Source organism: Accipiter gentilis, chromosome 23 (genome assembly GCF_929443795.1).
Source record: "Accipiter gentilis chromosome 23, bAccGen1.1, whole genome shotgun sequence".
NCBI classification, from domain to species: Eukaryota; Metazoa; Chordata; class Aves; order Accipitriformes; family Accipitridae; genus Astur; species Astur gentilis.
The window spans coordinates 22,398,679-22,419,542 of NC_064902.1; the positions used below are offsets into that span (position 1 = coordinate 22,398,679).

Genomic DNA, 20,864 nt, shown 5'->3' on the forward strand with positions numbered 1-20,864 from the left:
CTGATAATCCTCTTTCCCCTTCCCCAGTGCACTCTCAGACAGCGTGTTGTGGTGCATCGAGCCTCCCTTCCAGCTCATGTTATGTTATTCATGGGGCTACAGATGTTGATTGCTTAATCAAATCGCAGTGAAATTTGAAATTATGAATGTCGCCTACAAGCAGTCAGCAAAATTAAGTAAGCAAGATAAGAATACAGAATGAATTCACAGGACACTCCTCAGATAATCAGTTACACTTTATCGTTGCCCAAACTTACTGTAACCATCAAAACCGTTGGTACCGTTGGTACCCCTTAAGAGAAATTTAACACCAAGGAATGCAAGCAATCAGAGCAAAAAAAAGAGAAGTCTACAAATTATTCACCAAAAATCAGTCTTTTCTGAAGTTTATACAACATTGCTATTGACAGAGACATTACCCACTCAAGTCCATCACGGGGTGCAGGCAGAGAGTTGTACAAAGGTGGTATTAACGGGGCGTTAGCTGTGTGTGCCAGGGTTTGTACTGCAGTTGTGTTCTGCCGGGGTAAAGTCTTGCACCAGGCTTCATCGCAGGCAGCTGAAGCTACACGTGGCCAGGTTCTTCCCTCGCTCTATTCAGAGCAACGTTATCCTATATCTGTATAAGTGAAAATTTGTCTTGGCCAGACTTGCATATGACTTTGTGATGTGAATGGCTTTATGAACTAGATTGGGGGTTGTGTGTGAATATGGGGTATGGTTGGGGTTTTGTATGGCAAAATGTTGTTATAGTATCTGAATACATAAACAACAGGTGTGCATCTTTGGCACTTTCTAGCCTGGAGTGCAGCAAATGCCAGAAGGTGAGGAAGGGCTGGGCTCATGCGTGCATCAGCTTCTCCAGTGGAAACCCAGATTGCAGCAGGCACAGACGGTAATGCACACAGAGCCAAGAAACACGTGTCTGTACTAAATCATCTAACAGCAAAATGCTAGATTTGCTTCCTCACTACCATCGGTTGTACTGCAATAGTTGAGGAAATAGCTTCACTCCAGGAAAAAGTTTGCGTGACGTCGCTATTGCTGTCGGCTGTATCTGGAAGGGCCCCATCTATGTCAGGGAAAGCAGAGGTATGGAGTGAAATGCACAGCAAAACTTTAGCACTTCCCGTACTTAAGATTAAATTGCATTTGAAAAAATAAAAAAGGAATCATAATTTTACAGAACTGCGTGATCAAGGAAAGTGCAAAGCTAACTCATGGAACTGTATTATTACTGTATTCACTGTATCTGGGTTTAAATTGTTGTTTATAACATACCGGGGTGAGCCTCACCTTTCATTTAAAAATGTCTCAAAATTATGTACTGCTCTTCCAAAATGCTGTACTACTGCAATTATAGTTTGGGTTGCTTGGGACTGTTACGAAGGGAGGATTTTCTTATTTTCACATTTGTTTCTTGCCATGCGTAATAAGCCTAATTTTTATGCATGAAGATTTACAGGAAATGCTGCAAATCTTTTGTTTCACATGGGATAATAGTTCCCGCCTGTCCAACCTGAGAGTGACATAGTAGGTGATAACATAGAAATTATAGGAATCATTAAAGATTGGATTAATCTCTGTAACTTTCAGTAAAGCCTATAAAAAAAAATAGTGTATTGTACCACAAAGTTCTTATTAAAAATGATAAATGATCCCCATTTTTTGGCTAATACTAATTTCAAAATTTCATTCTTCTATTCAGCTTTATGGTTACCATAATCTAGATGTTTTAATAGCTTTTCCCATAATAGCTACAGAGACCTTTTTAAGTGGCAGCCCTGACTTTATGGAAGAGACTTTTTTTAAAAAAAAAAAAAAAAATCAAGAAAAGAGTTTCTTGAACTAAAAGGCAAAGACAAGGCAAAGACAAAATAGTACGCATGTGACAAGGCAGAAGACCAGAGAACATTATTTTGGTAAACCATATTGTCTAATTATAATAATTACTCATAGCAGAATTTCTGTTCAGCTTTCAATAACCTTTTTTGACCACTTGCTATCGTTTAGAGAAAGTTTAAAATCTACACTGTCTTTAGCTTTGTTTCTTGTCTTGAGCAGAGAGTATTCTGGGGGCAGCACAGGAGAGACACACTTTAAAAGAGTTTATCATCGAATGCTTTAGAAAAATGATGAGATCTGAATGTGATCAGGAAAAGCAGACCCAGGAGAGCTGTGTGCCTTGCCGAGGAGAAAAAAAAACACAAATAACAAAAACCAAACCAAACTAACCAAACCAAAAAACCAGACAAACCCCATGCAGCAAGGCAAAGTGATGCAACTCCTACTCCTTTGCGTCTCCCATTTTCCCTAGGGTGAGTGAAGGTGCTGGGTTCTGCAGCAGCACCCCAGAACCGCAGCCGCCCTCCACCCCTGCACTGTGGTACAGGGCTGCCGGGTTTCTCTGCCGGTGCCCTCGCAAGCGGCTCAGAACATTTCTTCTTGGGGGTGAGGGGAAAGAGTTTGTCTGCACTCTGATAATAAAATTGAAAAGGCATATCTTAAATGTCCTAAATCTATATTCAAGTGGCTTGAATAATTTATTTCCTTTTTAATTGCTGAAGTTGATGGCAACTGATGGCTGCTCTAAATTTTGTTAAACCATGATATTTAGCCATGCAATAGTGGCAGAGGACTTGGGTTCTATTTTTAAATATTGATTGATATTTGTACGGGATACAGCGTATGTGTTTGTGGTTAATACACTTGGTCCTGAAACACAGAGGTAGCCTGAGCGTCAGGGTCCGCTGTACTGCATGGAATGAGCAACTGGTGTGAGATAGTTTCTGAAAAGGATAAAAGGAATGAAGGAAAAGGCTTCTGGCTTCTTTTTTGGTGTTGCTGCCACACATGTTTAAGTAAACCAAGTCTGGAAATAGCAACTTGAATAAAAGGCTGTCGGTGGAGCTTTGAATCAAGGCTGTTCCTGCCTGGTGTTGCACAGATGAATGTTTGAGGCGTATAGCCTGCCTGCCCCGTACTGCGTATCATGTTCTCCTGCCAATCACTAGCCCAGAGACATAAATATTAATGGTAAGTGTACTGTGATATTTCTGTGTGATTGAGCTTCTCCTCAAAGTCTCTACTGCAGTGGCAGAGGAGGTTAATGGTCTGCTGGTGAGCAGTGGGTTTTCCTGCCGCATGTCCGATCTGGGAGTTATTCGCGGCTCTCTGTGTTTGTGCCCATTGCTTCCACCATCCATCTCGGCCAAAGTCAAATCAAGCTTCTGCTAACATGCCTGTTGCTTCCACTGCTCTTCACAAGCCCAAATTTTCCATGGGCTACTTTGCAGTAGGTGAGTGATGTTGACTAATTTAGGACACTCTTTCCCATCTCTGTTGTCTTTGCTCTGGACCAGTAGAGCAAATACCTAGCAACTTGTGACCCTGTGGACAGAAACCTGCTTTCTCTTGGCAAAAAGAAATCCACTTTCCTCCTTCTAGCATGTGCAAATGGTGGTAGTGTGGGTATTCCAGGTATCCAAGTGTGCGTGATCCGTTGGCATAGATTTGTGTAGATGAAAAAGGCTCTTGAAGTAGTCGGTAGCGCAAGAAAAGTTTTGGGGTTGAATGTCTTCCATCTGGTGATGGATTGAGCCAGGGTACGTAGACCATCGGTACGAAAAACGTCCAAGTAACTTCTCCATCCTCCTGTCCTTGCTGACGATAATTGTTACAGAAGTGAAGATTTGCCACCCAAAAATCTTCATCTCATTCTGGTCTGTCATGGAAATCCAGGCCATCAGGGCAGCGACGAAAAGTACGGTATCAAAGTACGACATAGGTCTTTGCGGCGGATAACCAGGCAGGTGCTCTGCTGCTGGCAGTGGGATTGCAGCTAGTGGAGTTTCTGCTTGTCTTTAAAAACAGCAAATATGGGTCAGAAATCTTCAGATAATATTCTGAATGTGAATACTTGAATGTGCTTTAAAGGGGAGATTAAAAGCATTGTAAATTAGGCAAAATTACATGAAAAGGGCCCAGAATTAGAAAGGAGAAGTTTGTAGTGAATTCCTCGAGGATGTAAAGTCTAATGTGTAATTAGAGAACCATGAATTGCCTGTTACTGCTCCTTCTTTGTACTGAAAGACTCCGTGTCTGTAGCTTCAGTAAACGTTTCAATCACGCGCAGTCACCAGGAGCCATCTCGGGCTGTATTTTAAGTGTCTGTTTACACAGTTGTTACAAATTGCCTATGGGATGTGAACTGTCTATCACTTCCAGAGCAATTAGTATGTGAAACCTTATCAAAAGAAATCCGTCAAGTTTGAAAAGCCATAAATATTGCACTAGGATCTCTAAGGAAATCAAAGTGAGTTTGATACAGTATTTATTTACATGTTGCTACACAAGCAAATGCACTTACAGATGCTCCAGTCTGTGTTATTCCCTGTGCTCTATATTCCATTAGTCCCATGTTATTTGAGAGAGAGAGAGAGAGTCTTATCCAGTTGTTTTGAATCTTATATAACAATAATGGACTGCTCCTAATATCTAATTCTGTGTAATTCAGGCAGTTGTTTTTTTCTGGACAATGATTTGTTTTAATGAAAGGCAGGCAGAGGTGTAACATCAGACCTTCATTACGTTCCTCAGTTTTATGTAGTGAAATTAATAGAGTTTGAAGATGGCTTTTGGGGAGATTTTGATGTTTGCACTCTAGAAATAGGTCTTCCTTAGTTCCCCCTGCGTTGGGTTCCTCTGTGTGGAGGAATCCCAGATTACCACCATTTGGTGCTGTCTTTGATCAGACCTCTTTACTACCACACAACTTTACATTTGCCTTCTGCTCTCCTGTGACCTGCTTACCCAGGGTTTCCAACCTGGCACTGAGCTCAAATGACACAAATATTCAAGGCAGAGGGTAGGAAAAGCTGCTACAACGATTAGAAGATTGGAAAGCCTGTCTTGAAAATGAAGGCAGAAGGGCTCTTGATGGCTCTCACCAGTGAAGAGGCAAGAACTCTTTAAGCTAAAGGCATCATCAGCCCAGAAGCACATAGCTATAGACTAGTAATGAAAATATTTAACCTGGAAATTAGAGGGTTCTTAGCAATTAAAGTAATACCAGCTTACAACAGAAAAGCGGGAGCCAAAAACCTTGCTGCTTCGAGGGTATATTTATGCGTGGGACTACGTAACCTGGGGAAGGATAGGATGGGGCAGGGAATGTTGATCCAGAAAGACCCTCCCAGTCCTGTGTTTTTCTGAGGAACGTGGTCAATTCACCATTCCAGAGTCAATGCAAAATGTTGCCGTATTGCAGAGCTTGGGGAGCTTTGGTGGAACCCTGCTGCGTGAAGATTCACTCAAATTTAAATGCCTCTGTGTATTCCAGGGCAGTGATGTTTATTTACCTATTGCTGGATGCTTCTGGAGGAACAAGATAATTGTTCACCAAGAGTAAATTAAAAAAAAAAACTTAACTACTTGCAGAAAATAATAAGCCAGCTGAGAAGTGGTACCTTGTTTGCTCTGAGTATCCTCTTGACATCAGCATGAGGTTACTTATAATTAGATGCACATGTGTAAATATGATGATTAGATATTCCCACATAAACGTAATTATCATATCTTCCTAAAAGTCTAAGCAGGCATTTTATAATCCTGTTGTTAAAAATAAATAAATAAAAGCCAGCAATCTGCATTCAGCCTCTTATATATGTAAACAGTGGAACATGAGGGCAGAATATATTTTCCAAAGTACCTAATGGTAGTTGAGGTCAATTACAGTTATGACTCATTAGAGTATTAAACGAAGAATATGCTTTTTAGTATAATTAGTGTTCCCTTAGAAAACTACAGCAATCTTGTATTCACTTTAATTCTTCAAGTATTTTCAGGGTGTTTGGGCATTAGTCTTAGGCAAATATAATAGGGTTATGTTGCATTAACCTCATTTACAAACTCTGCAACCACTTGCGGCATCTCTCTCACTTATTTTTTTATTGCTCAAATAACTTCCAAAGATGCCTTATAAAACATGGAGTACTGTCTAATTAGTCATATAGAAGATTACAGCTGCTTAATTTAGTGTTCGGTGTTTTGCTGATTCAGAAATTCCAAAGGAATAAAACATACAGTGTGTGATAACACAGCTCGGCCGATCCTCCTCCAAACTGTCTATTTAAAGGGGAAAAAAAATAAGAAAGACAAAAGAAAAGTCATGAGTCAGGCTGAAGTGTTCATGACAAAAAGGTGAGATTCTTGTAAAATGCATTATATTCTGGATTGGAAGAACTTGAAGGATCCACAAGAATATTAGATCTGTGTGCAGGCTCGGAAAAGTGTCACAGTGGGAAGTCATACTTGTAGCCATAAAGATGAGAACTTGCAAAATGTTAGCCTTTTTATCATTTCATGGGCTGTGATACATCCAATTTCCCTAACCAAAGGGGGCAGGGAGAAAATAGGTTTTGGGGCTCCAGCTCTGACTTGGGATGGAGCCCAGCATCACGCTGTGGCCCATGAGGGTGTGCATCCTGTCACTAACGCTGGTGGTACCTTGTGCTTCCAGAGCTTACCTACGCGTGGATCTTCAACGAATACCCGACCTTTGTACACCAGGACAATCGCCGCTTTGTTTCGCAAGAGACTGGGAATTTGTACATCGCAAAGGTAGAAGCTTCGGATGTGGGCAACTACACGTGCGTGGTGACAAACACAGTGACCAACAGCAGGGTCCTGGGTCCCCCCACCCCGCTCATCCTCAGGAACGACGGTAGGACTTAGAGGAGGGGAATTGGGGGCTGGGGTTGGAGAGTTTGTTTTGTTTTCCTTGACTGGCTGTCACCCAGAATTTAAGAAATGGCCTGAAATATTTATATCAGAGTAAAGGGAGAGATTTTCCCCTTCAAAGATTCAGTGAGGCTGGAGACCTCTGCTTTAGCTGTGGTTGAAAGTCATAGACAGTGGTGGGGTTTATGATGCTGTGGCCAAGGTTGCTCTTCCCACCACTGGAACATCGGGCAACAATTATAAAAGAAAAACCTGGTGACACTTGGCTAAAGACAGGAAATAAAACAGACTTCAGAGTTTGGGTATACTAGTTCTGCTCATTTTATGCAGCTCAGAAGTGAACAAAAGCACTTTGTTGTTTCGGTAACTATTAGCTCGGGCTGTATTTCCCAGCAGAATTAGTGCTATTTTTAGTAATCTGTGGAATAATACAAAAAAGCGAGAAGAAACCAAAAGAGGATTTCTAAATTTATACAGACAATTGATTTGTATCGTCGTCATTTTTAAGTAGATAAGAAAAAATAAATTTGCATGTTAATTTGCAATTACAGTTAATTAAAATTTGTCTGTTTAAGGGATAACAGTTAGGCTGTTTGTTCCAGAAATAGAAATGCATTGTTAGAAACTTTGTCTAGAAGAAGATCCGTTGTCACCTAGTGGTATTTGACAAAATTTCCTTGCTTGTAAAATACGGGCTCGTTGCCGCCAGCCTGCTGCCCGTAGCTGTCCCCTTCACATTAACATGGTTCCTGCAGAGGGGGAGTTTGGAAACATTGTCAGTAACAAGAAAGCACCGTGGTTAGGCTGGGAGGGGTGAAGACAGCTGCTTTTCCAGGTCTGTGGCAGATCTGCTCTCCATTACAGGGCAGGCTGCATTTCTATAAACACAGTGGCAGTAAATCTGGCCCTCCGAGTCCAGAGTAAGTCATCTAATGTATGAAAAATAAAGAGGAATATTTAAATTTGGCTCATACTAACATTTTCAGTGTTGAAAAAGAAATATTTTTAAGTATTACATTAACAGGACTTTTATGCAAACCTCACCTAGCTGAAAGTGCTTCCATCTATCACAATCAAGCTCGATGTCTGCTTCTGTTCTGAGATGGGGCTGATGCTGGGATGATTGCTAGGCAGCCTGATTGTAAAGTGCCTCGCCAAGGGCTTTACCCCAGTGCATCGCTCCTCTGTGCACTCCGCTTTATTTATAGGGACCGATTGCCTTCCTGAGGTAATTCACAAGAATGTTCTCCGATTCCTTTGAAGTGCACTCTGCTGTTTATTAAAGATATGAAACTTTAATTGAACCTCTGAGGGGCTGGGGAGTACATTCCTGAGTTAAACTAGAAAGGTGCTGTTGTATCTGCACAGCCAAAGATGGCTTTACTGAAAGCCAAACATGGGCTAAATATGTATTTTAAAATAGTATGCACTAGTATTACAGGCAAACTTCATTTTAAAAATCAGCAGGTCTCAATTTTTCATTGCACATAGAGTATCTCTATAAAATCCGATATAACACACTGTCACACTTGAAAAGAGAAATTATGTATGTTGCTTCAGAAGTGTGAACAACAGAAGAGAGTAAAACGTGAGGCACATTGTATTTCCACTGGCAAATGCGTCTTGCTTATCTTTTGTATCCATATCTGACGTGTCCAGTATATCTTAATATATATATGACATGCTTTTTTTCCTTACAACACTTTATCATTAAATTAGTAGGCTTGGAGGCTAGCTCATCAACAATTAATGTTTCAGTTCCATTTAATTTCAATTAGTGAGTTAAGTGGAAAAAAATTCATAATGCACCTCTCTCAACTGATTTTCATGTACTGAGCTGCTCCTCTGGCTGCTGCCTGGGCGGGCAGCGAGGTGCCGCGTCTGCAGGGGCTCTGGTGCAGCTCGGGAGAAGGGCTGGGGGGGTCTCCTGCCCCCCCGGCAGCTCCTGAGTTATGGAGGAGTTGGTGCTGCTCTGAGGCCCTTCAGCCCCGGGCTGGAGGGCTGGTGTTCCAGCTGGGACAGTCTGACCTCCTCCAATGCACCCTTCATAAAATTGTCTGTTGCTACAAGTTTCTAAGCTATTGCCTGGGTGGCTTCGTATAGAAATACCAAAAATCCAGGTACTTTATAACCATCTCCTTGTGAAATTCTGGTTTTCTCAAACATCAGTTATTTTTAAATGCAAAATATTTTTGCTGTCGTGCAGAATTAATTATGGGTCCCTGTAGTTGATACATAGCCCTGTTACTTTGAAAGAAAGAAATGGTGGAAGAAGACACTATACAAGAGGAATACTGGTCCTGTAGAACTAAGAATAGCGCCTATATTTGGTTTTTTAATTATTTCACACTGAGTTGAAGAGAGAAAAAGAGAAGACTCTTTCCTTTTGTGCTGATGATAATCTCTCACTCAAAAACTTTTAAAAATTCCCAATTCTGGAGCTGTAGGAAGAAAACAGAGTTCAGATGCTCACAGTTTGGCTGACCCTATGCTGTTCGATATTAAGAATTTCAACTGTTTTAACAGATAACTGTATGGATTATGTTGTGGGTATTCTTACCATTGCCAATGCTCAGACTGCTCCTTGAACAGGTGAACAGTCCTCATTCACCCAGAGCAGCTCGCCGCTGCAGGGCTGGGTGTGCAGGACGGCATATGCTGGGCTGAAATCTCACCCGTGAGAACCCCGAGGTTTCTTTTCACATTTCTTCTCCAATTTATGGCAGTAATTTTGCTAGACTCAGTTGTGAATCATTTAGGCTTTTTACGTTGAATACCTGCCATCTTTGTCATGGTTATTTTACTTGAATGTAATCATCCTGGAAAAACAACTTTTCAGCATTTTTTTTTAAAGCGCTGCTTGCTTTACAATGCCAGGCTTTTGAGCTGTAATCTGTAAAAGGAAAAGATATGGGTGTAGGGGATGAAATCAGATCCTGTAGGCAGATTGCTTTCCCCACCTGTGCCTTTTGTCCTTCTCTTTTGCTTGTTTTCAGCTGCGAAGCTCCGGAATTATAGATCTCCTGATGTTGTTTGCAGCGGCTTTTTGTAACCACCGGTACATGCTCTTGTTGACAGAACTCTGGTTCCTTCCCTGTTGCTGTGCTGTGGAAGCAGAAGGTGCCTCTTACCCCATTAGTTATCCTCAGACAGCTTTTCCTCCTTGGAGAGATAAATATCACAGAGGGTTACGGGATGGTGGTAGGAACAGACCGTGCCGAGGCAGCTGTCACGGTCAGTGTGAGCTCAAACTCTCTGCTTCTATGGACAGAGGTTATCTGATGATGATAAATACAGTGTACAAAGTACAGCATGTGCTGGGAAAAGGACATTTTTCCTCTGGCCCTCTTAATTCCCTCCCACAAATGCATGCAGTCACCCCCTGTTTAAATACTTTTATGTAGCTGTATGGATTTGTGATGGTGAGGATGCTTGCAGTGCAGGTGGATGTAAGATCTAAATACAGTATCATGTAAGTGTAGCAGTCCCCGAAATGGCACATTTACGGTTTGGGACCTGTCCTGACATGTGCGCCTATATTCCAGCACAAGTCTTGAGGAATGACAAGCAGCATTCCCTTTCACATCATGTAAGTGCTAGTGTATAAAAGGAAAAAATAAAAGATATTATGGTTTTCTACATTTCCCAAGGTATTGAGGTTGGGTTTTAGCTTGGGATTCTGCAGGAATGCGAGTTAGTCCTGACCATACCAGTTGGCACCAGTTGTGGAGAAAGGGCTCTCTGAGCTATTTTCACGGTAGGAAATCAAATAAAGAGCTAAATGTATATGGCACCAAAGGCTGAGAATGATCCTAAAGCCTGAAGTAAGGCATCTGCTAGTATTGTAGCGCTTACTGCAGCTCAGACAGAAGAAGGATTTACTTTTGAATGGCTCTTTCCCAAACAAGCCTTCTGGCAGTTCACGGTGGGATATGGACTGGAAGAGAGGGAGGAAAGGGAACAAACCTGCAACACTGTCTCCTCCATTTAATAAACCAGTGTCCATGGTCTGGCTGCCCCTGGCTGCCGTGTCCCTGTCAAGGCCACGGTTTCCACACCATGATCCCGGGAACGGCCATGGGTACCCAGGGATGCCATCCCCGCTGCCACGGCAGCATGTTTGGGACCCTCTGCGCCATCCCGACCCTGCAGCAAACAGGAACGCCCAGGTGCTCACAGCCACTGCTCTTGCAGTATTTTACTACTTCTCTTTAAAATGCACTTTGGATTTTTATATCAGAATTAAAACAGTAATATAGTAGGAAGGAACTGAAATAGTCCTGGAATAAAATTACCATCAGCGGCAGCTGTATGGGCCAATTAAACTTTAACATTTCACAGGTGTTGTCAGGAAATGCATATCATCTCCTCAGACAAATTAGCTTGCTTCTGAATTCCTGGGACTTTCATCCAAAAGCAAGTTTTTTAAGCCTTGAAATTGGAAGTTAAAATACGAAAGCCTCTGAAATGCAAACATGTAGAGCATCTGATGTGCCATGACACTGGAAACGTTCTCCAAGCTACAAACCTCGTGCCTAGTTTAGTCTTTTATTTTCTCCCCTGTCCTTTCCACCTGCACAGCTAAGTCAGATGTTAAATCACCCAGGAACAGCAGGAAAAATAAGGACTGTCTGCACGGAAATGGTCTTGCATTCGGGATGGAGGTATCTAAACTGCGCTGATGTTTCTCCTATAAAGCTGAGAAGGCAGGACTCAGAGCATACCCTATATATATGTGTGTCTGTGTAGGTAGGTTGTAATTGCATTGGGAGCCTTGTGATTTTTCCAGGTACGAGTCCTGATTTTTAAGTGGTTAGAGTTTGCAGTAACACTGGTAAAACAGCTGCCCTCACAGTCATAAGAGGCAGTAGCAGTTGCCAGAGCCAATGTCCTACAGCCTACAGGTAGCTTCCCATCCTGGTCTGGGGTTTTGTCAGCCCTGGGATTAGGGCTCTCCAGTCACAGCCCGAGGCAAAGAAATGGGAACAATAAAAGGAATAAGTGAAGAGAAGGCAAAAAAAGCCATTTTTCCTCCCTCCCATTCCTGTCTCCTGCTCTGTCAGTTGAATAATGTATTAATAATACATTCTGCCTTAATTTCCTAAATAGCCCGTTAGTGTCACGCTATACTTTACAGCCTGCTTTGCCTAAGGGGACCGAGTTCCTGCCTCAGCAATGGAGGATGTGCAGAAGAAGGAACCATTCTCATGGATTTTGTTTGTTGAGGACTACTGGTTTGTAGCTGGCCTGTTGGTGGACAGGCAGCTCCTCGGGCCAGCTCCCTTTATCCCATGTTATTTGACTGCCGCGTCATCTCCCACCCTCCGGCTGGCTGCCAGTGGCGCCTGCAGAGTCGTTTTGGTGGGGGCTGCATCTCCTCTGCTCGCCTGCCTGGGCTGGGCGGGGGTGGTTGGTGGCACAGGCACTGAGGAGCTCTTCAGCCATCGTGAGGAGGGTGATGGAGACCATAGTTTCTCCAGCATCTGAAAGCCAGCATCTTCCCAAGTGAGGCAGCTGCCTGAATCCGGTCAGGCTTTTGTGGGATGTGTAGCCTCAAAAGCACTTCTTCTGCCAAATTGGTGGTCTTCGTTGCAGAACGTGGAAATAGTCTTCTGGGAAAAGATCTCAGTAAGTTCTAATACCAGCAAAACAATGCTGCTGCTCCCAAACGTTCACAGCCAGCCTTGCCCTCAGACACCACTGGGCAGTAGCTGTTCTTGGCTCGGCTGAAGCTCGCCCAGCAGACGTTTAGCACGGAGTCTGGAGAAATTCCGGCAAGATTGCAAAGATTTGGCAAGTCACAATCAGGAGAAGAGAGGGGATCTTCCATGATGTTAACTGTAACAGACGCTTCCAGCCCTTCAGGGCTGCAGTCTTAACGTGTAGAGGGCTAATGAGTAGCGTGCCCCGTAATTCTCATTTGTATAGTATGTAAATGCTGGAGCGCTGAGACAGACTCACGGGTTTCCTGCTATATGTGCGGGCCAGGACAAGACTATGGAGGGAGTATTCGTATTGTTAATAAATGCATTTAATTTTGATGACTGATGTTGTGCAGCAGCTACTCTTTATATAATGTGGCAGCAATGCTTATTTGCAATTAACAGGTTGGAAAAAAGATGATGTAACCTGCTATTGCACCAGAACAGGTAATATACAGGTCAGCAAGTAAAGGTAGACTTCATGTAAGCCTCATACTGAGCATTTTCAGCTTTAAAACTGTTAACTGTGAAAAAGTAAAGAAAAAAAGGCTTTTCTTGCATCCTCTTTGCAAAACAGGGGCAGAGGAAGCAGCACTGCCATCATGGGCCACCATAAGCAGCCCTGGATTACCTGAATATCTCTGCAAACTCATGCTATCTCATTTCGGTGTTAGTCAAGCTATCTCATTTCTGTATTTGTGCATCCTGGTGGTATTCATCTGGTCCGATCCAGCACCGTTCCCGCCTCACAGCCCGCACGTTCCTCGCCTGCCCCGTGCTTGGCCAACATCCAGGAAGCACTGTGCAGTTAAAATTTAAACTGCAATCATCAATTAGCTGATAATCACTATTGGTGAAATTATATGTGCCAGTTTTAAGACAGTACAGTGACTAGAAATGTAGCCATTTATCATGAATATAATGGCCTTTTTATGTGCACAAATTTTTAAACACAATTTCATAAAGAGGCTGCCACGATACATGATTTACTGGGGCAGTAAAAATAAAGAAATTACCCGAAGAGTATATGATCTCTGCGCATCTAAATCCTTGAAGTTAATAGAAGCCTTGATTAGCTCCAGTGCTTTTAAAACTTTTTCTAATGGCTATTTGTTCCGCATTTCATTTTCTGGAAGGTGGTGAACCTCCCTTGTTATTGCTTTCCTTATTTCACAAGGTACCTGCAAAAATCCTGAATATTCAAAAGCAAAAAGCAACAGAGCCATAAAGAAATTTTAATCTTTGGCAGATGGTGTGGAGCGCTGGTTCAGATTTTCCTCTGGCAGTAAATGGGAGAAGAGCCCACACTACACGGCTGTTAGAAACAGGCCATGTTTAAAATGAATGGATTAATTGGGCAAGTAATGATGTATAGAACAGCTCTGTGCTAGCGCGGGAACACTTGTGAATTTATTGCAAAAATTCAACCAAGCCTTAGCATCTATTTTATGTTCACAGGGGTGATGGGAGAGTATGAGCCGAAAATAGAAGTGCAGTTCCCAGAAACAGTTCCATCTGCAAAAGGAACAACAGTGAAACTGGAGTGCTTTGCCTTGGGGAAGTAAGTTTAGATCCTTTATTATTATTATTGCTTCAGCTTCTCACTTTCATAGTGCTGTATTGCAGAGTTTGCTGGATTTCCTAATCATTCACTTTCCTCAGCAGGAGTTACTTATTGCAAGCATTCATAGCAGACAAAGGACTTGGGGAGCAGGGGCTTTGCTCACCAAAAATACAAACTCCCAAGGAAGAGAGAAGATGTAACTTATTTTGTAAAGATGTGTTTGTACATCTCCTATTTTGAGGTCTCTTGCAATACTGAAAACACATCCCTTGTTTCTAGAGTAAACACTGGCAACACTTACAAAATCAAAATGTGGGACTGGTAGGAAAATGGATGTATTGTCACAGCAGAACCCCAAATTCAACTTTGTCAAAACAGCATTTTAATAATACAGAGTCTCATGCTTTTAAGACGTATGTGAGTGATACACCATTGGTATACATGTGTATATTTATATTATGTATAAGCCACCCATAATAAAACTGCTCCAGATCCTGTGCCAGAGTCTTCAGACTGACCATGTTTTCATCATCCTCAAACATGAAACAGTGTTAACTCGATCAAATGAGAGCTTATCAGAACAAGACCCATATCTTTTTCTGCAAGACTTATTTTGCTTTAATTTTCTTATTTAGCCCAGTTCCTACGATTAGCTGGAGAAGAGCGGATGGGAAACAGATACCCAGAAAAGCCAGGAGACACAGATCAAGTGGACTTCTTGAAATCCCAAATTTTCAGCAAGAAGATGCTGGACTCTATGAGTGTGTAGCTGAAAATGTGAGAGGGAAAAACGTGGCACGAGGACAACTGATATTTTACGGTAAGCAGACTGCCTGCTTTCAGGGAGTTTTATTGTATCAAGTGCAATATGCAGTAAATGTTTTGTGAGAAAGTAATTTTGGGGGATATTTTAAAAATTACTTTCTTTTGCAAACAGCACATCTCAAAAAGGGTGTAATTTGAAATAAAACCTGTCTGAATGGTGCATATTAATTGAGAATCAGAGCAGTTGGAGCAAAAGCGCATTGCTGGAAGGACATTGGCATGGTAACATGCAGAAAACACTTGGGAACACCTCATTTGCCTTTTTGTGGCTGTGAAGGTAAAGCACGTATTCTGGTGGAGCATTGTCGTGGTTACAACTTGGGATATATTACCTATGTGTTGCCCCAGCTTGTGTTAATAAATGTTAATGGCTTATAATCAGTTAAGGACTGCTTTCAAGACGGATCACTGGCTGCACAGCCTGGAAAGTTGGGATTTAACCATGTCGGAGCCGGCAGACTCCTCTTCACCCAAAGACTTCCTACACCTGCTCTTCTTACACTGGAATCAGAGCCATTGATCCGGGAACAATAAAAATGTAAAATTTCAGCTTTATAGGCCTTCTGTGTTAAGTGGAAGATGTGTTAGTACCTCTAATCCTGATACAAGTGTCTGTCTATCCCACATTTCTGCTGGAAACAGCCCCATCTTGCAAAGCAAATTGAATGCTTCTAGGAGATGACCCAAGCTTGCAGGTGGAAAGTTTTACCTGTTTTGAGTTACTGTGGATTTACCTACGTAGAGGTGAATGAGAGTCACAGAGAGGGGTTTTAGAGGTACGAATGGGCTGTTGGTTTGGTGCTTAGTTTCTGTTTGATATTTTTTTGGAGGGGAGAAGGCTGCAGGTTACATGCCCCACATGTAGGTGAGCAGAGATCTCCCCACCATCATAAAAATCTTTGTTTTGTTGCTGCCCTGTTACTGTCTTCAGGAGCATAATAGAGTGTCATTTTTTATTGAACACAGGGAGAGAAATTCAGTGTTTTCTCCCCCAAATGCTCCTGAGGGCCCAGCTTCTTTAGGCAGGGAAGATTGGGTTGAACTCCAGAGGTGAGAGGAATGTTTTTGATTTATAGTAGATTTGCCACAGAAAAAGAGTTTAGGAACTAACCTTCCTGGCAAAAATGGATTGAATTCGGTGAGTAATGTAATTTATTTTTTTTTTTAAAAGGCATGCATAAGGATGTTTTAAAATTAGAAATACTTCTAAAATACATTTCATTTAGAAGTCAAAACTTTTGGGGCTTCCAGTTCAAATGAACACTTCTTCTTTTAAAAAGGAGTGAAATAACAAAAACAAAGTGAAATCTTTCATGTTAAGGAAAGAACCTAGGGTTGATTCAAACTGGGTTTTCTTTTTTTAATTAAAAGATTTGAAGATTTATTTTTCTGTTCATCAAACAAAGCGTGTTTCTCCTGATTTTTCCCATGTGAGTAGTAAATGAAAAGACTCATCAGTTTTACAATTTTGCTCAACCCACAGCCAAACCTGCCTTCCTTGCAAAGCAGTAAATTGAGCCTTTGGTATACTCCTACCATAGCATATATTAAGTTATAATCTAATTACCATAATGAATTTACCAGTCTGGATTCCATTGCTGGAGGACTGCAGATCCTACACAAAAGCTGCCACTGTGGCTAGTGCTGGTTTTCACACTCAAGATGGCATTTCAGCAAAGACGCTCGAGATTTTATGGGAAGAGGAGTGTCCTCCTCCTTCTGTTTGTGATTCTGGGAACTATCTTTACATCCACTTTTGTCCTGTGAGCAGAGGAGTTCCCTATTAAGAGGTATTAGCCTGCCACCTCTGCTGGTTACTGGTTTTAAAGATAATTGACTAAAATAGCCTTGTTGTCTTGAGGATGATGAGTTACTAGTTTATAAGTATGCAGTTTTCAAGGATAGCTTGTGTTTGGTGGCCGTTTAGTACTGAAAACAGATGTCAAAAAAAAACCCCCTTGCCTTGTAAGCTAGGCTTTGGAGTTCCATGTGGCAGCGAAAGTTTTTTAGGGAAAGTAACTTACTGTAAACATTTTATATGAATAGTTGAAACAAAGAAAGTAATTTTCCTTAATAATTTTTCTTTTTAAAGCTGAGAAGTCTTATGTTGTTATTGAAGTACAACTGTAATGTAGGCAGAGGTTTTCAGGTTACTTTGGCGGGCTGGGGCTGGTGCCCGGAGCAGGGAATGATCTGGAGGATGTAATACGGGCGGGCGGACGTGCCGTCTACGCATGGTGACGTGCTCTGTCATGACGCGTGTCCTGGAGATCACAATCTGCCTCTAACGGTGTGACTTCTTTAAACTCGGTTATCCGCCTCTTTGCATAGTATAAAATAAAAAAATAAAAAAATAAAAAAAAAGAGAAAAAGAAAATGAAATTCAAATTTGCCTGCTTGCTGTAGATAACCCAGCGTTGCCTCCATTGTCAGCTTCTTTCAGTGCTCCTGGAAGTTGTCAGGGAATGTTGGCTTTTGCTGTATTTCATTCTTGTATCAATGTTTATTTTTTCCTGTGTTAGCATATCAGTGACACTGAAGTTGTTTGACATTCTCGTTGCAGCAGGAAAGGTTAATTAAACGTGTAAGATCTGTTCTTCCTCCGTTTCCTGTGCTTTGAGCTCCTGCAACAGGCTGTGTTTTATTGCCCTCCAAAAGCATTTGTTCCGAGTGCTGTATGTCCTACTTGATAGATAGACCTTCATGATAGAAGAGATGTTGATGTTAATGCAATTACAGTGACTTATACCTGCTTCCTTGACTATTATAACTCTGAACAACATATCACTTGTTTTGTTGCCGTAAGTCTCCTCTTCTGTCTGCCATTCCTAACCAGATACCACGTACCTCAAATTAGCTCCTGAGAGTTAGCAAATTAAACCGCAAAACCTCTTCTTTGCCACGCTCGTTTAGCAGCCATAAGTGCACGTCGTGCTGCGTCCCTGACTTTGCAGCTTGTTCCCCGCAGACCCCGTGCCAGCCAAATCCCTGTAGCTGAGGCAGGTGAGGTCCCTGGTGCAAGCCCGTATCGGCACGGCTGGAGCGCATCACTGCCACGGCGCTGGCTGCCCCCACGCCTCTGCTTTGAGCGCCGGCTTTGCCATCCAACTCAGCAGCGAGGGTCCACCGTGCCGTCAGCTGTGTGTTTTGACGCACAGCATTTCAGAAGCACTCCCATTTACCTGATTCTATTTTTAATCTGGCTGCTCATAAATTTTAAATTTGATAACCCTCCGTGAGGCTAAGATTTATGTGCTGAGCAAAAAACAATGCCAACAATTTTTTATATTCTTTTTTTAGCTAGTTTAAAAAGAAGTTGCCTTTTTAGTCATAAAACCAGCATCAAGGAGATGCTTATTTATTATCACTGTGGACGTTGTTTTATTCATGTTAAGTTTAGATGCCATTTCAGTCAGATCTTCCTCCACCAGACAGGCAGTCGCAACCCAAAGGTTGTCCTGAGCATACGACAAGAAGCAATGGGCAGATGCACAAGCACCACAAACTCATAAGGCATTGTTGTGGCTGCTTATCTCTGTGCTCAAAGCCTTTCCCGTGACACATGAGAGCCTTTTACCCCTCTGCAGCTCTGCTGACGTGCCTTGGCCAGGTTCTCCCCGCTGACCATCATTAAAGGTCTCCATACCACCACACCATCGTATTGGTCTCCTGGCCCTTTTTAAAATATGAGTGGTTTTTTTAATGCAAAGTGTGAAATGAGATGGTTGTGCCAGTGCTTACTGGTTGGGCTCCACTTCAGTGCGCATTTAAACTTTCCTGTATCGACTCTATCTGATGAGACAATGCAACATCTTGATATCCCCCACCCCAATGACATGTATGGTCTGAGTAAAAGAAAACAGGGAAAAATAGCTGCAGGTCAAGATGATCCGAATATAAGCACGTTCAATGGGGCTGGTAGCGACAGCACTAAGAAAGCAGCACTGGGGGAGGCTGCTCCGCCACGCAGGCGGGTCTGCTGGGCTGGGAACGGGCAGCCCAGTACAGGCAGGGGTGCTTGGGGCTGAGGAGCTGCACCACCACCGGGAACGTACGGCTGCCAGAATTACGACCGAAACCATGCAATTGGGCATTGGGCTTTCCAGTCAGATCAACGCTGTCTTATGCAGTCTAGAAGAGCGGGAAAATATCCAAGTACTGAAACAGCTCGGTTTTGGCCAGCTGGGATGCAGGTGCTGATTCGGTGTCACCTGTGTTGCTCCAGGGTCCTCCAGCATCCCTCTTGCCTGAGCTCATCCAGTCCCTACCCGGCACCTTGTTGACAAGCCAAGGTGAGGAGGAAAAAATTGTAGTTAAAGTGGTTTCTAAAAGTGTCAGTGAAGCAGCATCCACATTAGCAGAGAGACGGACTTATTTGTAACTGATTACAGTTCTTTGCAGCATTTTGTAAGGTATTCAGCAGAAGCCATTTAATTGGCTGGACCGCTTTTCAGATTAAATACTTCTCAAATCAAAGTCCCGCCAGGAATTGATGCATCTCCTTAATTTTGCAGTGAAAAGAGTCCCCCTTTCATCAGTGGCCCTGTGTTTTATTTGTGTGAAAGCTACTTTATGCCACTCTATAAAACAACCTCAAATGTAAATCGTATTATGCTCTTCATTATGGCTAGAGTCTAAAAAGGAAATTTGCATAAGTGAAAATCAGGCAGTTGTATGTCTCTACTACGTTTAGGTCCCAGATCACAGATAATTTGCTGAAAATTCAAAGCCACTTGAAATAAAATGAGTTTCTGGACTGATAAAAATACAAGAAAATTCACATAAATAGGACAAGTATATATTTTATTATTAATTCAATTTACATGCCTCACTAGAAAACCCAGTTTGCTACCTGTTACGCAGATACATTGCCAACTGATTTCTCACCTTCAAGCATCTCCATGTTCATTTTATTTAAAGTTCTCAAATCCTATGTTGTTTCGGAATATTGTGCCAATTTAACTCTCGGTTAATCGCCACTTAAACGCTTGGCAACAGCCAAATCCGTCCTTCCAGAAAAGGGCGGTTGGCCTTGGGAGCAGTCGTTGCAGTGCCCAATCTCGGTTGGTTACACTCGTCCTGGGGAAAATCACTGCTCAGATGGAGGATGTCTTGACTTTTGCCAGTGGAATATATATTATCTCAGACTTCAGTGCAGGAGGGAGTAAGTCTGAGTTTTGAATAATTTGCTGCCCAAGGGAAGTCTTGCATCCAGAACAAGTTTCTGCACAGAGAACAGGCATGTTTCTCCTCCACTTTTCCAAGAGATTGCTGGAAGCCTGCTTATAGAGAAATCAAATTTTAGGAGATTCAGAAAAAGTGCTCAAATGATTATAATTTTGGCTTGGAAAAATAGCTCTCCAGCAGGAGAAGCAAAAACGCAAATAGGCATGAGAAATGAAGTGTGAAGGCTACTCATAGAGCACCCCACACCTCCCTTACTCCCCTGGGTAGCTGCAGTCTAGAGCGTCAGGGATAAAAAATAACCAGATCCCTGAGGGCTGGTCTTTATGAATGTGCCTGTAATACCTACAGTCCTTTGGTGCCTGGCGTAGCTGTGGAGACAGTCATGTAATGGTGCAGAATAGCATGTGGAACAGCAGGTAAATGAAAGGTAGGGGCAATTTAAGTATTTTTATCAGCTAGGTTAACTCCTTCACATTTTCATCTGTTTCTTTTCCTCCGATATTTAGTATTTTAGTCCCAAGCAGAACTCCCAGGCTGGTTTATGGTGGTCACTCTTCTAGAGAGGCAGAAAGGAGGCATCCTGCTGGAGTGGCAGTATCTGGTGAACTTTCCAAAAACACAGACAAATGGAGATCATTTGGGTGCAACGTTCAAGCAAATTACTTCGGTGGAGGATTTGCATAGCTTTGAAGTTGTATAGATTTCAAATAGTCCTTAATCGGCAGTAGAGGTCAAGAGGAAGGGATTAAGAGAAGGAAAGGAAGAGAAGAGGAAAAGTGATAACTTAAACTCTGGTTTCATGTTCCTGTGATCATTGGGAAGGATAGCAAATTAGAGACATACGG

At 42.3% G+C, this 20,864-nt stretch overlaps 1 protein-coding gene across 7 annotated transcripts in view; it reads left to right on the forward strand.

Moving 5' to 3' along the window:
• Positions 1-20,864, forward strand: part of LOC126049544 (contactin-4) — a 346,808-nt gene that overhangs the window by 254,208 nt on the left and 71,736 nt on the right. For all 7 annotated transcript variants that reach the window (XM_049826060.1, XM_049826066.1, XM_049826059.1 and 4 more), the window contains 3 exons: positions 6,521-6,724; positions 13,902-14,004; positions 14,643-14,827. In XM_049826060.1, the coding sequence (XP_049682017.1) occupies positions 6,521-6,724; positions 13,902-14,004; positions 14,643-14,827 (492 nt within the window). The remainder of the gene's footprint in view (positions 1-6,520; positions 6,725-13,901; positions 14,005-14,642; positions 14,828-20,864) is intronic.